The 16862-nt window shown below is 35.8% G+C and overlaps 1 protein-coding gene and 1 pseudogene across 1 annotated transcript in view; one reads left to right on the top strand and one right to left on the bottom strand.

The window, feature by feature from the left end:
* Positions 1-16862, bottom strand: part of LOC111159894 (phospholipid-transporting ATPase IB-like) — a 197253-nt gene that overhangs the window by 89463 nt on the left and 90928 nt on the right. Inside the window, exons 27-29 of the mRNA XM_022522564.1 lie at positions 15157-15295; positions 7103-7167; positions 1758-1930 (exon numbers count right to left, since the gene is read on the bottom strand). Coding sequence (XP_022378272.1) covers positions 1758-1930; positions 7103-7167; positions 15157-15295 — 377 coding nt within the window. The remainder of the gene's footprint in view (positions 1-1757; positions 1931-7102; positions 7168-15156; positions 15296-16862) is intronic.
* Positions 8098-10136, top strand: LOC111159879 (annotated as a pseudogene).

Below are 16862 nucleotides of genomic sequence, written 5' to 3'. Positions count from 1 at the left end.
CCTCTAGAGGCAGTCCACTCTGCAGGGCTCCCTCTTTGCAGGTATAGGGACTACTCTACTCCTCCGATCCTTTTGGACCTAGGGGTATATCGGCTCTTTCCACTGTTACCAGCATGTATATGATCTCTTTGTTTTAATCTTGGGATTCTGACAGCAAGTTATCTTTAAGATCCAAACATAATGTCCCATTTGCTGAGATTTCTGGGAGAAAGCATATGTGTGTCTTCCTCTGGATGGAATCTTACGAGTTTGTGAAGCTTGAGTCTCTCAACCCCAACCTGCTGCCAAAAGGGGATCTGGCCTGGGGATAAAGCCTGCACCAGGTGAATCAAAAGGGAGACACCATTTGAACTCTACATCAAACCACAAGTAAAGCCAGATTTAGGACAAACCACTAATAGTTCACTGCAAACCAACTACTGGAATATCCATCCTTTGTGGCAAAATTAGTCCGTGTTCTCTCCTTCTCCCTACTTCTTCAGTATGTCCTTTCATTGTTTCCTCCAGCATGAGTAGGAAGTTTGGGCAGAGAAAAAGTGAGCATTCCTTAAAATATTTTTCTGATGCAAAATGAAAACTGGTCAATTAAATCTAAATAGTTAAAAGAAACAAAAATTTTGGTGAATTGACTATTGATGAATTTTCTTGCTTCCCTTGAAGTCAGCTTTACCTACAGAATTTTCAGTCATGCAAGCTAATAAATTCCCTTTTTGCTCAAGCTGGATTTGAATTCAGCTTTCCATTATTTTTATCAGTTCTAACTAATGGAAGACTAAATCACAAAGAATCCTAAAGGCTAAACTATAATCATGACAAGTGAGAGTGGAGTGAAGAACAGAAAGTGATGACTTTTTATAGCAGATGCTGAATGAATCTGAACACAGAAGGACATCTAAGGGAAACATTCAAAGCTTATAGGGAACCCAACTGATTCAGTAGTAAATCTATATTAATACTTAGAAGTTCAACACATCAAGATGTTTTAATAATTGGTTATGTTATTATTTTCGTTCAGGAGTAGGGAACAACTGTACGTAGTTTCATTATTTTCTTAGTTCCAGCCATTTTTGCCGTACATGATTTGTCCTTTTCTTTTCTTTTTTTTTTTTTTTTTGCTTTTCTTTTTTTTTTTAATTGTGTTATGTTAGTCACCATAAAATACATTAGTGTTTTTTTTTTAAGATTTTATTTATTTATTTGACAGATAGAGATCACAAGTAGGCAGAGAGGCAGGCAAAGAGAGAGGAGGAAGCAGGCTCCCTGCTGAGCAGAGAGCCTGATGCGGGGCTCGATCCCAGGACCCTGAGATCATGACCTGAGCTGAAGGCAGAGGCTTTAACCCACTGAGCCAACCAGGTGCCCCACATCATTAGTTTTTGATGCAGTGTTCCAAGACTCACCTTTTTAAGTTGATGTTTGACTTGCACTAATACTTATAGTTTCATTTTCCTCTAGAGATCAGTGGATTTTTTTTCAGATTTGCCCCTCATTATAAATAGAGGGCTTTTGTTCTTACTGAAGACATACATCAATACATCACTAAATAATTTATCACTAAAAAATTATAATCTGCTTTCTAGTAATATCTTAAGCCTGACAAGTAAAATTAAATTCAGACATCTTTCTTCAATTTGAGCATATATTTTACCAATAAGGAACTTTGCTTCTACAAAAACTTGTATTTCCATGTCCACATTTTCTTTATGTGAACAGTGTTAAAGATAGCTGGGAGAGAAGAACAGTGAATGTATCCTTACCTACAACATAATACTGCTTTACATGAGAGGGCCAAATTGAGGAAGCTCCTTTTAATTTCAGAATGGAGGGCATACTTCAAGGTTTCACCATCAATGATGAGGGCCAGGTCATTTTCTTTACTTATCTGGGTTCCGAGAGCTTCACAGTGCCGAGTAATGGCTTGTTGTGTTGCCTATAACAAAGATGGGGGAGGGAATCACTTTATTTTTCTCATTTTAAATATAAATGAAAGACTTTCTGAATCAAGATGGTAGACTGAGGGATATTTTTACCTCATTCTACCCTTCAAATAGCTCACTGAAATTTAAAGATAAATAACATGAAAAGAATATTGTCATCATTGGTCATTGGTGAAATGCCAATTGAAACCACAATGAGATACTACTTCACATGCATTAGCATGACTAGAATCAAAAAGTCAGATAATAAGTGTTGATCAGGATATAGAGAAATACAAAACTCCCATACACTGCTGTTGGGAATGTAAAATGGTGTAGCCACTTTGGAAAATAGTCTGACAGTTCCACAGATGGGTAAACATGGAGTTCACCCATGACCCAGCAATTCCACTCATGCATATATATACCCAAGACAAATGAAAACAAGTGTCTACACAAAACTTGTATGTGAATGTTTAGAGCAGCATTATTCACAGTTGCCTAAGTTATAACAACCTAATGAATGGATAAACAAAATATGGTATATCCAAATTATGGAATATTCTTTAGCTATATAAAGGTTATGAAGTATCAATGAATGCTACAACATGAATTAACCTTGAAAATATGGTAACTAAAAGAAGCCAGTCAAAAAGACTGTATGCTATTATGATTCAATTCACATGAAAGTCAAGAAAAACAAACCCATAGAGACAACAAGTAGATTAATGGTTGTTTAGTGTTGGGGAAGGAGGATGAGAGAGATGATATCTAAAGAGTAGGGAGATTCTTTTAGAGGTGTTGAAAGTGTTCTAAAAGTTGACTATGGTGGCAGTTGCATGTATAAGTGAAAATATTAAAACAGATTGAATTGTACACATTAAATGTAAATTTTATGTAATGTGGATTATATCTCAATAAAGCTGTTTTTTTTAAAGGTTTAGAAGTAAGAGTGAATTCTTATCAGTTGGAAAATACAGATGGATGCTAATAGCCTATTAGAAAATTCAGAGAATTTTTGAGAAAAATATCAAAAGCGGGAACAAAATAATGGAGTGAACTCTACAAAACTGAGTCTCAGACTTCTAAGGAAGAAATAAAGAAGTTGTAGAGACTCATCACTCAATTTAAGATGTGTGGGCATCACCTCCCTTAGCTTATTTTCCTCACCCCAACCTTTCCTTCCCTCATAAAAAACAACTGCTGAAAGCTCAAAAGAGCAGGGAGCCTGCTTCTCCCTCTCCCTCTACTACTTCCTCTGCTTGTGCTCTCTTGCTCTCTGTGTCAAATAAATAAATAAAATCTTTTTTTTTTAAAGTTCAAATTTTTATAGAAAGTACTCCCCATGCCAGTAGTAGAGTGGGAAATTCAGGTAGTAGAATATTTTAAGGAAAATGTGTAATAAAATGTTAAGTTATAGACATTAATACTAAAGAAAATTCCTTCATCAAATACAAATGAAATTTTAAAAAAATCAATTACCACTTTCTATTGAAACATTAGTGAACTAGTACATGTGCCAGACTATTTCTTGATTCTTACCAACTCTGTTTTACTTCTATGACTATGTGAAATGAATGTCATAAATTATTAAATCATATTTAAGATTATTTAATTATATTATAATTAAATAATTAAACATATAATATATATTATAATTTTCAGTTATAGTCAATGATCTATAGAAATCAGAGATTTTTATGATGTCCCCTAAACATATTAATAAATGAAATTTTAAGAAAGTGTGCCACCTGAAGAAAAATTTTAAACATAACAGGTATCAAGCACCAAAAGCTTTAATGAAAAAAACCTCCTCCCTATTTTTCCCAGGAAGCCTTCGTTACTCGTTACTCAAATGAAATAACTGTGTTTCCCAAAAGAAAAGATACTTTAATAATCCTGGAATTACTGAGGGCTTTTTATAAACCTCAAGGTCTAATAACAGATGGAATTCAAACACTTGAAATTTGATTTCATACTGTGTAGGAACTATGATGTATTATATATATGTATAATAAATGTATATCATAGTAAGCATTTCTACTTCTGTTTTTACTACACAGTGGACTGCATATTTCATCAATGATCTCACATAACTGTAATCGTTTTGTTGCCCTGAAGATAATCTGGCAAAATGAAAGTTTTCCTCACTTTAATAATTCTCATATTTCATTTGGTCAGTGAACACAAAACTTGGTGCTTTTCTAGTTAATATATTATTCTCAATTTTACAGCTTCTTAGAACAAGTAAATGCTTGGAGCTAAAGCTATTAATTTAATGTCCTATTTTTTTCTTCCACTGCTAAATTGTTTATCAGTCCTGCTGCCAATGTTAACAGAAGTTAAAGGTAATTCCTCCAACATGGTTCGTTCTAGAACATGACTACCTGAGTCATTTGCCAACATTAATTATGTAAAATCCTGCAACACAACCTGAAGCATATTATATGGGTAAATTGCATTATATGCTTCATATGGAAAACAAGTCTATCAGTAAGTAAGTAATGATTATTTAAGAATAATGAGTTTTGAAAATGACATAACTCTAAAGTTCACAGGAACTGAAAACACAACAGAAAATCTTAGAGAAACAATGTACCAGGATCACTATGCAAGTCACAATATCTAAGTGACATAAAGTTTTCCATAGTAAGCTTCACTAATAAGATTAGCTTCTGGAAAATTCTAACTCATTCACCTAATTACTTATGCAACTTTATTCCTCTCAAACTTGAAGAATACTGTCCATTGTACAAACTTAAATTAAAGGTCAAAAGTTAGTCTAAGGTGCTGAAATTTCAACAATGACACATAAAGAGCTTGGATTAACCACTGCCATCCTTATAGAAAAAAATGTTGAACAAAGTGAAAACCAACCTTCTTTGGACCTATCAGAGATAGCTGAGATCACATGATAAACTGTCACCAGAAATCTGAATAGACAAATGACCTGTGTGTAACTAGAGCAGAAGGAACTACTATAGTCACAAACTGGTAGGAATACTTAACTGGTAATTTTGAGGAATTGATGTATCCTGAGTATGAGTTACCCCAAAAGTGAGAAACTCCTTGGGTTACAATCTTGATGGACGAAGACATTTTTGTGGATTTACTTCTAGAAACCTCACCAGGTTCTCATGGTGAAAAGCCAAGGAAAATTCCCCTCATGGTTCAGGCAGGAGGAGGGGGAAAGTGAACATTTTGATAGATGCCCAGAGCGTTCTCCATAATGAAAGCCTAGTCTCTAAAGCTAAAGACTTTACCAGAGTCTTATCCCTAAAGGAAAGAACGTTTACCCAATTCTAACCCCCTCTAACCTCCCTATCTCAACCAAGGGGAGAAAACTGCTAAGAAATACTTATAAAAACATAGGGGCACAGACTCACTAAAAGACTGAGATTTAATCGTAAGAACACTTCTCTTACCACACACCTTACAACACACCAACAGGGCCCCAGTATAGTAACAGCGCATTACACACAAAAGAGCTATGAGGCACAGCTCTATTTAAGGAGGAGTTCTCAGAGAAACCCCAAGACAGTACGGGGGAATAAATAAGGACGCTAGAGGAATCTGGAGCTTCTCATGTGTATAGCTGCAACAAACATTAAATACAGCCAGATTAACATAAAACTTCACATAAAGGCCTTTACCACAATTTCTCTTACCATATTCATCATGTCCAGCTCCCAACAAAAATTACAAGACATGCTAAAAGGCAAGAAAAAGCACTGCCTGAAGAGCTAAAGCAAACATCAGAACCAGATTCAAAGATAATGCAGATTTTGGAAATATCAGACAGTGAATTTGAAATAAGCTCTGATTATGTGCTATGGTGAGTGCTGTGAAGTGTGTAAAACTGGCGATTCACAAACCCATACCCTTGGGGCTAAGAATATATTATATGTTAATTTAAAAAAACTCTGATTAACATGTTAAGCACTCTAATGGAAAAATAGACAACATAAAAGAACAAAGGGAGGAAGATAAGCAGACAGATGGAAACACTTAAGAAAGAATAAAAATGAAACACTAGAAATTTAAAAAACACTGTAACAGAAATGAAGAACGCCCTTATTGGGCCCAACAATAGACTGCACAAAGTCTAAAAATTAATGAGCTTAAAGATATATCAACAGAAATTTCCCAAACTGAAATATAAAGGAAAAAAATTAGATTAAAAAAACAGAATGGAATATTCAAGAACTGTGGACAATTTAAAAGGTCTAACATACAGCTAATTGGAATATCAGAAGGAGAAGAGAAAGAGAACAGGAAAAAAAAAATTTAAGTATGAATGACTAAGAATGTTCCCAAACTCTAGCAAACATATAACTACAGACCCAGGAAACTTAGAAAACACCAAGAAGGATCAATACAAAAAAATTTACACCTATACATAGCATATTCAAACCACAAAATCAGAGGTAAAAAAGAAATGTTGAAAGAAGTGAAAGAGAAGAATAAAGTAAGAAATGCAAGCTTGACATCAGAAACAATACAGTTGAGAAGAATGTGTTGAAGGAATGAGAAACACCAACTTAGAATTCTATATCCAGTGTAAATATCCCTCAAAGGTGAAAGAGAAAGATTTTTCTGAGACAAAAACAGGAAATTCAATGCCAGCTGATCTGCCTCATAAGAAATATTTTTAAAGTTTTAGGGTATGTGTCAGGCACTTAGATCTACATTTTTAAAAAGAAGACTGAAAAGGAATAGATTAAATCTATTTAAGTTTCTTAAAAAATGATAAAATTACACAGTAAAAAATATTTAAAGAAAATAAATGGCTATAGCCATTTAATTTTTAAGGGCAAGGAGGTTCAATATTAGATTACAAAAGCCTTTCATTCCTTCCATGTAAATGCTACATATGTACTCAAACTTTTGATAAAGACGGATTGGTACATATTTTCTCTCTCTCCCATTTTTTTTTTTTCATTTTTAAAATCAAGAATCTGAGTGCTGGATTTGGTATGATGTCAGAAGCAGGGGTGATAAAGTCAGAAGCAGGGGTGATAAAGGACTACCCTAAGAATGAGGCAAGAACTGGGGACCAGAGGTAATGTTCTAATGCACTTGAGTGAGAGTTGAAGGCAACTTACATAGATTTTAAGGTGTGGGGGAACACTCAAGCAATAAATTGGTTACATGTATATTTAATCAAATTTTTAAAAATCACTTACCTCCAATGAGTTTAAATTCAATTGAATACGAAACATGTGAGCTGATATCAGTTTACAGGAATATGCTACCAAGAGAAAAATAAAGATGTCACATATTTGAAGACTCGATGCCTTCCATGCATTCATGTTTTTACAATAAGAATTCTATTTATGTTCTTTCTTCATCATACTTTCTGCTTTACGACTAGGTCAAAGCCTAGAATCCCATCACAAATACTGAGCAACAGGTTGTAGACAAAAGAAATTGAAACATTGCTTCATTTTCATCTTAATTGGCCACCTAAATAGAAATGGTTGGGAAGGTACATATAACTAATGGCTAAATCTGTACTTTGAAATGTCTGTGGATTTTTATTTTTATTATCTTTAGATGATGGGAGATTCAGGTCATGCTTTGTAACAATTCCAAGTCTTGAGGAAGCCAAGTTCTGTTGAATCAAGCTGCTATATCAATAGTATTCTGCCTACTGTTACTAATAAAATCCTAGGTGTGATTCAAGGAAATAAACTCACCCAATCCTCATAATAATGTTCAATGTGATGCTTAAGTTAGACACCTCAGGGAGCATTTTCCAATTTGAAAAAGTCATTCTCACCTTAGAAATTAGACTGAGGATATTTTTTGTAAATACAGGATTAGCCTATGAGGGTGCAAATACAAAATCACATCTGTATCTACAAGAATGAAACAGTCTCTGAGATAGATGAACCCTTATCAAAGAAGTTTGAGGGGTTGTAAAAGCAGCCATTTTAAAGTTCTATGAAGCTGAGGAAACATCCGCTAACAACCAGTTCAAAAAGAGTCACTTGCTTTTCCTCCTATAGGCTCAAAGGGGCACAGTTTGAAAGCGGGTGGATGAATGAAAGGAATTAACCCTGCTATGAAAATAATAGGAAGTACTGATGAGTGTAAGAAGAGAGCCCAGCAAATGTTGAGCAAGTTTGGACAGTATTTGTCTTCCTTCTTATAGGTTCAGTTTTGCCCCTGAGAACGAATGGCTGTTCTAAGGAGATGGTATGTGGGTGTTTAATTCGGCATCTGTCCACAAGTCCGGGAGCCTTCCCACTCTCCAAAGTACTACTACTTCATCCTCTCCTCTCCCACCCCAGCCATCCTCACAGAAAAATGGAAATATGGGATCCCTTGGTCAAAAACCAAGGGTTAGGGGGAGGAGGGAATGTCATTATAGATTCTAAAATAGGAAGTTTTTCTCTAAAAATATTTTATACTTATAAAATGTAACAGGGATAGTGGTGATAGACAAAAAACAACATAAACTTACAAATTGCAAAAAAAAATATATAGTCTTGGTGCCATAATCTTATATAATGTGATAAAAATAAAACTTTGTTAATGTGATATCTTATTTGATCATAAGATTTTTCTGTCTTACACATCTAATTCATTTATTCAATCATCAAAATTTATATTTTTAGCAACTTTATTTTCAAACAATATATGTAGTTGAAAGCAATGTTGGTCACTCTTGGAAAATGTAAGATTTTCAATAATTTTTGACCATTTTTAATTTTGAGCGTGACCTTTCTGATGCAACTATTATTAGAACTATTAAGATTTTTTTAATAGGCTGTAAGGACATTGTAATGAATTTCTGATATGTTATTTTGAAAATTAAATTCTTATACATTTGTAATTGATGATTCCTATGGAACAAATTTTCTAAAATGAACTGTTCATATAAATCATTTTCATGTAAGTTGAAATTTAATTTAAATATAAATTTATACAATATCATTTAATATTTCCTTGGAAATTTCCTGAAACTTGTAGACATCATACAGAAAAGCAAAAGTAGCTTCATGATTTTTATAGAATGCAAAATGCTTATTTATGTATTCTACTGCAGCCTATCCAATTACAGGAGATAATCATTTTTAAATGGCCTTCTTCACCAATTATTGGTTCATCTGATGCTTCCTATGTAAACAGTGTTTTCCCCCCCCCACAATAGTAATGATCTTTAAATTTAATTTCTAGAAATTTTGAAGCCTGTAGATATTTGTTTTGTCTTATTGCAGTGGTTTTTCAAAATCAGAGATTCTAAACTTCTCAAAGAATTCTAAAGATTTCCTGATAGGCTTTATTGCAATGTTCCTGTGTCCACTTTCATTTTGTAATAAATTACTGACAAAGTTCACTGCCTAATGCTGGCAGTTTCTGTACCAGCACCCAAATTGGAGAGTTAATACTTCTGCTAGACAAGCCAGCCTACTGTGGGTGCTGGTACTGCCCCCACCAGGAACCTTCCTTTCTCCTGAAGCTGTTGCTGCTGCTGCTGGCTCTGTATAGACAAAGGCTAAAAGTCTCCATATATTATGATGAAAATTCAATCAGTGTGCAGGCACTGAGTTTTACTCAGTATGTTCTCAGTACGTTTACTCATACCCAGCATTATGTCGGGTGCAAGGGAAGATTTACAACAGGTATATGATAGGCCTCTTAAAACCTAAGGAATCAGGCGTCCCGCGTGTGTGCACCTAATCTCAGCTGGTCTGCCCGAGACCCCCTGAGCGCCTACCCTAGTCCCCCGCGCGATCCCATTTCCGCTCCAACAAGATGAAAAAACTATCGTGAACCAGGAGAAACTTGCCAAACTGCAAGCACAAGTGCACATTGGTGGGAAAGGAACTGCTTGCGGAAAGAAGAAGGTGGTTCATAGAACAGCTACAGCAGATCATAAAACACTTTTCTCCTTAAAGAAGTTAGAGGTAAACAATATCTCTGGTATTGAAGAAGTGAATATGTTCACAAACCAAGGAACAGTGATCCACTTTAACAACCCCAAAGTTCAGGCATCGCTGGCAGTGACCACTTTCACCATTACAGGCCATGCTGAGACAAAGCAGCTGACAGAAATGCTACCCGGTATCTTAAACCAACTTGGTGCAGACAGGCTGACTTGTTGAAGAAGACTGGCTGAAGCTCGGCCCACACAATCTGTGGATGGTAAAGCACCACTTGCTACCGGAGAGGGTGATGATGATTGTGGAGAATTTTGATGAAGCAAACTGAATTGAGTCAACTTCTGAAGAAGATAAAACTTGAAGAAGTTACTGGGAGCTGCTCTTTTATATTATGACTTCTCTTTAAAATTTTGTTCATAGATCAGATAAAATCTAGACCTCTAATATTTTTAAGCCCAAGCCAAGCCAAGACACGGCAGCTTTTTTCAGTTTTTGCTTATACACAATTCATTCTTCACAGCTAATTAAGCTGAAGAAGCCTGGGAATAAAGTTTGAAACAAGATTAATAAAGTTCTTTGCCTAGGATACGGTTTTATTTTTTATTTCATTAACACTAATTTGTACACAGAAAGCAAAGTTATTTATAGAAAGCTAATCACGGCATGTAATATGGCTGGTAATCTTTGATGAAATTTGATTAAAGATTTTAAATGGCCATATAACAAAGGTGGTATAAAGTTCTCATATTTTAAAACTTGTCTCCAGCAGCCCTCAGAGCTACAGTGGTGTAAGTAATGAGTATAATTAATCATAAGGGATGGAATATGCTTAGTGGGTGAGAAAGAGTTTCTCTTAATATTGTCTATACTATAAGTATATACTAAGTGCCTTTAACATATTACCGCACTTAATTTTCTCTCATTTAATTCTCAACCTACGAAGTAGGTGTTAGTAGCTCCATTTTCTAGTTGTAACGCAAGGTTACCTTAAAAAAGTAGAAGTAATCGCTTAATGAAAAAGTGATTTTTTCATTTCTTCAACTTACTATTTCAACTTCATTATTTCATTACTTCAACTCTTCTTGTAGGATATTCTGTAAGACCCCTGAAAAAACTAGTGTTTGTATTAGAAATGTCATCTCATCTTAAATTTAAGTTGTAACACTTTAATAGGGCTACTTTTTTCTCTTAAAAAAAAAGAAACTTTGAAATAACAGTAAAGTTAACATGTATACGTTTGAAAGAAATTTAGCATACAATATTTGTGCCTGAGCACCAATCAGGATACTGAACAGTTCCATCATCCCATCTATAAGACTACTTAAAAAAATTTGTATTAGTGGGGCGCCTGGGTGGCTCAGTGGGTTAAGCCTCTGCCTTCGGCTCAGGTCATGATCTCGGGGTCCTGGGATCGAGTCTCGCATCAGGCTCTCTGCTCAGCAGAGAACCTGCTTCCTCTTCTATCTCTCTCTCTGCCTGCCTCTCTGCCTACTTGTGATCTCTCTCTGTGAAATAAATAAATAAAATCTTTAAAAAAAAATTTGTATTAGCAATTGTAATGTTGAAGAAACTTAAAAATTTACAAATGATAATTAAAATAAATGTGTCATCTTCATCAAGGCAAATGAAAAAAAAACTAAGGAATCAAAGCTAAAGCAGAAGAGAAGAAAAAACAACATATTGGTAAGTGAAATAGTATGAATGCGGCTGGGGTCAAGAAGCAGCAGATCATGTTGAACCATGTTATCAGAAAGTTTTCAGAAGTTAATAGAACTAGTAGTCTTAGAAAAATAGGCAAAAAATGTGACAGTAGTCTTTGTATAGTCCATTGTGACCATTGTCAAAAACCAGTCTTGACATACTGATTCCCAAAAGTTACCCTCCTGCCAAATCCTTAGTCAAATTTTGTTTGTAATCAGAATCAAGACTATGTTTAGGCTTTTAACCACAAAAACATTAGCCAAATTGAGCTCCATGAGAGCCGATGGTAATTAAAACTGTCACAACATTCATAAAGGCAGCAGCCAACATTTTCAAAGCTCTCACTGTGCCCAATACTTTAGGAAGAACTTTACATACACAGTTCATGTAATCATCACAGCCACCTGAGTTATCATGATTATCTCCATTTTATTAATGAGAAAAATCTGAGGGTCAGAAAAGCTCATAAATATAGAGGCAGAAGATTCAGGCTCAAAACTGTGTCCTTGGTAACTCTAAACTCTGATTTTTAATCTTATGCTCTACATTCTCTTCCAAAGATGTAAAGATGTCAGCTCTCAGGCACAGCTCAATCTTTTTATTTTTGAATCCATTCTCCAACCATTCGAACCATGAAAGTAACATGAGAGGTCTCTAACCAAAAACTATTGTTTTTCTTAGAAAAAGCTAGAGCTCAGAAAACCTCTAAGAAAACAAATTACGTCAACACGGTCTTGGGCTTATGCTAAATTCACAGACTCCATCTTTTTGCTGGTCTCTGCAGTCGTAGCCTCTAAGGGATGATGATAATAAAATTTAAGCTGGGACTGGGTATTCAAAAGAGGTCAGAGGACTATAGGCTGCTTTCAGCCAACAGACGTGTTTTGCTTTGCCCTTACCAAGTTTTACACATTTAAGTCAGCATCTGTGCATCAGGATATTTCATATCAGAGATGAAATTCCCAGCTATCTCTTAAAACTAAAAACCAAGGCTGCCTGGGACTCAATCACTTAAGTGTCCAAGTCTCAATTTCTGTTCAGGTCATGATCTCAGTGTTGTGAGTTTGAGCCCCACCTCAGGCTCCATGCCCAGCGTGGAGCCTGTTTAGGATTCTCTCTCTCCCTCTCTCTCCGCCCTTCTAACCCCTAAAATTTTTTTTAAAAATTAAAAAAAAAAAAACTGTGCCAATAGCAGACATTTCCAAAAGGCAAGGATGTACTGGCTGCCCCTTCAGGGGCCAGCACTCCCCTTGTGGACATTGCCCCTCACTCTTGCCCTGCCATGTTCTTCCAGATGTTGGCAAGCCCTGCTCTAATAAACAGGAGAGATTGTTTATTTTCTTCCTTCGGGTCCACCACAGAGAGCAGTTATCTAAGAATCCATTTATTCTCAGCAAAGTGAATCATAGACTTCTGCTAACAAAAATAAGTCTCATTCAATGAGGATAAAAATTCCTCTACCAACAACACTGGCTGTGTCTCATCTAGGTTGGGTTTCAGTCCTGAGCTGAGGAGACAGTCAAAGGCTCAGGAAAAACAAACAATCCTCAGGGTGTGGGTCTGGAAAAAGTGACTGGGAAAGATTTAGGAATGAGAGAGCACTCATGCTCCTCTGCTGAGCCCCTTCACAGGGTATACGCTGAGGATATACATCAAGTTACTGTGGTCACTGAGTTCATGATTATCGAGAAACATAGCAAGTCACACTAAAGCTGAACTATGGGAGAGCTGGCAAAAGGAGAGCGTATGCGTGGTATGTTCTCAAAAATTTGCCATGTGGATAAAAGAGTGACTACATCATGGCTGGACTCCTTTGGTGAGTCCTTAATAATTATGTTAATACTAGCATTCATGGAGGACTTGTAAGTGCCTCTCACCAAGCTAAGCTCTTCACAGGGATTGCCTCAAGGTGTCCTCACAACAAGGCTGTGAATTTAAAATTATTATTATCATCCCCATTTTACAGACCAAGAACTGATGTTTATAGAGGTAAAGCAGATCCTTCAAAAATAGCGAACCCTTCACGGACTCTGTGTTCTCTTCCAACTACACCATATTTCTCTGCTCCTCTTGACAGCAAAACTCTGACTCATCTTGCCCTCACTGCACCCTCATCATGAGGGCTGGCAGATCAACCTACCAAATGGACCCCAAATTTAGTCCATCTCTCACACTCCCCATCACATCCTAGTACAAGGCACCATCATCTCTTGTCTAGACATTTATCAAGGCTTTCTACCTGATCTTCTGACTTCTGTTCAGCCCTGTCTCCATACAAGAGCCAACAGATATTTTTAAAACATAAATTAGATATTATTCTCCTGCTTAAAACCATACACATTTCTTATTGTGGCCTGAGAAGCTTTCGTTTTCTATCTTTTCTGCTTTGCTCCCCATATTCCAACAACTCTGGCCTTTCATTTGTTCCTCAAATATGTACATGCCCACACCAGGGCCAATGTGTGCAATACGCTCTTTGCGGAAAACTCGTCCCAGAGATCCTCTCAATGTTTGCTCCCTCTTGCCATTTGGATCTCTGCTTTGAAAGTCACCTTCTTTACAGGTGTTCTATTTGATTACCTTGTCTGTCTCTTGCTATGCCTTGCTGTGTTTTTATTCTTAGCTCTGATTGCAATATTACAAAGCACAGTAATTTGCTTATTAATTTTATCTTTTCTACTTGGATATAAGTTTCATGAGGAGAGAGACTATTACTCAGGTTTTCATTCCCAGCTCTAGATTTTTCCTGGTCCCTAGCAAGTGTTCAACATTCACTAAGTGAATGAATATAGAATAAAAAATGAGTGGAGACATCACATTTTGATGTGAGAAGGAATTGAAACAATTATGTTTTTCATAATCATCATGGTAGCCAGCTCCAGTTAGATTACCATGTATGATAAAATGAGTCTGCATGTGCCACATCAAAATGTAAATATTCGCAGCTAATAATTGATTTTTCAACTCCTATTCTGCACATCTCAATCCTAAGATACAATCATACAGTAAAGGGAGAAAAAGGGCAAAAAAAAAAAAGCGACATTGAAACTTGGGGAAAAAAACATTTTTCTCCCTCTCTGAGACTCTTAACTGTAGGGAACAAACTGAGGGTTGCTGGAGGGGAGGGGCGTGGGGAGAAAGGGGTGATTGGGTGATGGGCATTAAGGAGGGCACGTGATGTGATGAGAACTGGGTATTAGATGCAACTGAGAGATTACTGAACACTACACCTGAAACTAATGATATACCATAAGTTGGCTAATTGAATTTAAATTAAAAAAGAAAAAAATTGAATATTCTTACTAATCATCAAAATGTTTATGAATAAACATACATAATACAAAGATAAGTATATATATTATAGGGGAAATATACCATAACTTCAAATTTCAAAGGAAAGGAACAAGAAACTACACATTACTCATGTAAGCATTCTGAAGTCTATATTTCAACAATGTGAAAGAGACAAACTCTTTGCTTAGTTTGTTCAAATTTTCTGCCATGTGATGGCAAGATTCCATTGCATTCCATTTACCCAAAGGCATATAAAACAATTACCTGAAGGAAGTTCAATCATTCATTCTTGATACCAGGATATATTTAGAATACCTGTCCATCCAAATTTTATAAAACTTTATATCTATTACCTATGTTAATTGCAGTTTCTTGTTTATCTCCTGTCAAGACCCATATTCTTATGTTTGCTTTCAGTAAAGTTGTTATCGTTTCTGGAACACGTGCTTGAAGGCGATCTTCAATGGCTGTGGCTCCAAGAAGCAGAAATTTCTAGATTTTTTTTTTGAAAGAGATATTTTTTTATTACTAGTTAAGATTTTTAAAAAATTTTAATATGGAATAAGTAGGGCAAATTTTGACAAAAGATATGCAGTCTACTTATTATGTGAAGTCCCATACATGTCACACACACACACACACACACACACACACACACTTTTTTTCAAGTCTCTTCCACTGGTCTATTTGTCCCTATTTTGCTACAGCATGAGGCAGCGTAGCATGATAGTTAAAGAGTATAGGCTCATGGGGGCGACTGGGTGGTTCAGTTGGCTAAGCGTCTGACTTCTGCTCAGGTCATGATCTCAGGGTCCTGGGATCCAACACTGCACTGGGCTCCCTGCTCAGTGGGGAGTCTGCTTTTCCATCTCTCTCTTCCCTCATCCCCTCCCCTGCTGCACATGCTTTCTCTATCTCAAATAAATAATTTTTTAAGAAAAGAATATCTAGCAGATTATAATTAGGCAATTAGATCTAGAGACATAAGCCCCCTGCCTTTATTATTCTTCAAAAAGTATCATGATGTTTCTCAGCCTCCTCCCACTTCTGTATGAATTTTAGAACTGCTCAAATTCTATAAAAATTCTGTTGGGAATCATATGCACTTCCTTTTTTTTTAAGATTTTATTTACTTATTTTGACAGAGAGAGAAAGAGATCACAGGTAGGCAGAGGGGCAGGCAGAGAGAGAGGGGGAAGCAGGCTCCCTGCTGAGCAGAGAGCCCAATGTGGGGCTCGATCCCAGGACCCTGAGATCACGACCTGAGTCAAAGGCAGAGGCTTAGCCCACTGAGCCACCCAGATGCCCCCATATGCACTTCCTTTATCATTTCCTGTATTATACTGAATTTATAATTGACTTTGAGGAGAGTCGCCACATTTATTATACTGGGATTTTCTATATATTGTATACACCTATGCACTTATGTAAGTCCTTACAAAAAATTTTCATATTTTTTCCATAAATTTATTAGCACCAGATAGTTTATCATTTTTGTTCCTACTGAGAATTATTTCCCTATCACTGTGAAGATTCAAGCAGAAGCTCTATGGTAGATAAAGAGGTTTATGTAAAGCATAAGTTGTCTCCCAGAAGCCAACATCCTAAATGTTCAAGGGTTTTTTACATTGCTATTCATTGTTAAAATGAAATTAAGTTAATTCTGTGCTGATAATTAGGATTGAAATAATTTATTTGAGATACTACCATATATAAACTATGAATTAAATTTTAAAATAACCATAAAATTTTTAGTCTTCTCAATGACCAGCTGAATTTTTCAGTGCTAAATATTCAAGTATATCAATCTTATTAGACATTCTTTATTTTCATTATTCTATTTTTGGGCCATTTCTACTGTAATCCTTTTAAGATATTTCTGTATTAAAACTGGATTTTAATGTAAAATTTCTCACAACTAGCAAAAAGTATTTTCAGTAATGATTTATTTTTCCAGTATGAAATACAGATTTTTAAAAGAATGCCTTAAACATTTTCATGATAAAAACACACAGTTAACAAGGAATCAAAGGGATCCCTTCCTGATTGTGGCAAGAAG

The sequence above is a fragment of the Enhydra lutris genome, unplaced genomic scaffold (genome assembly GCF_002288905.1).
Source record: "Enhydra lutris kenyoni isolate GAN:26980312 unplaced genomic scaffold, ASM228890v2 scaffoldscaffold71, whole genome shotgun sequence".
Taxonomy (NCBI): Eukaryota; Metazoa; Chordata; class Mammalia; order Carnivora; family Mustelidae; genus Enhydra; species Enhydra lutris.
This window is presented reverse-complemented; position numbering and strand designations above follow the sequence as displayed.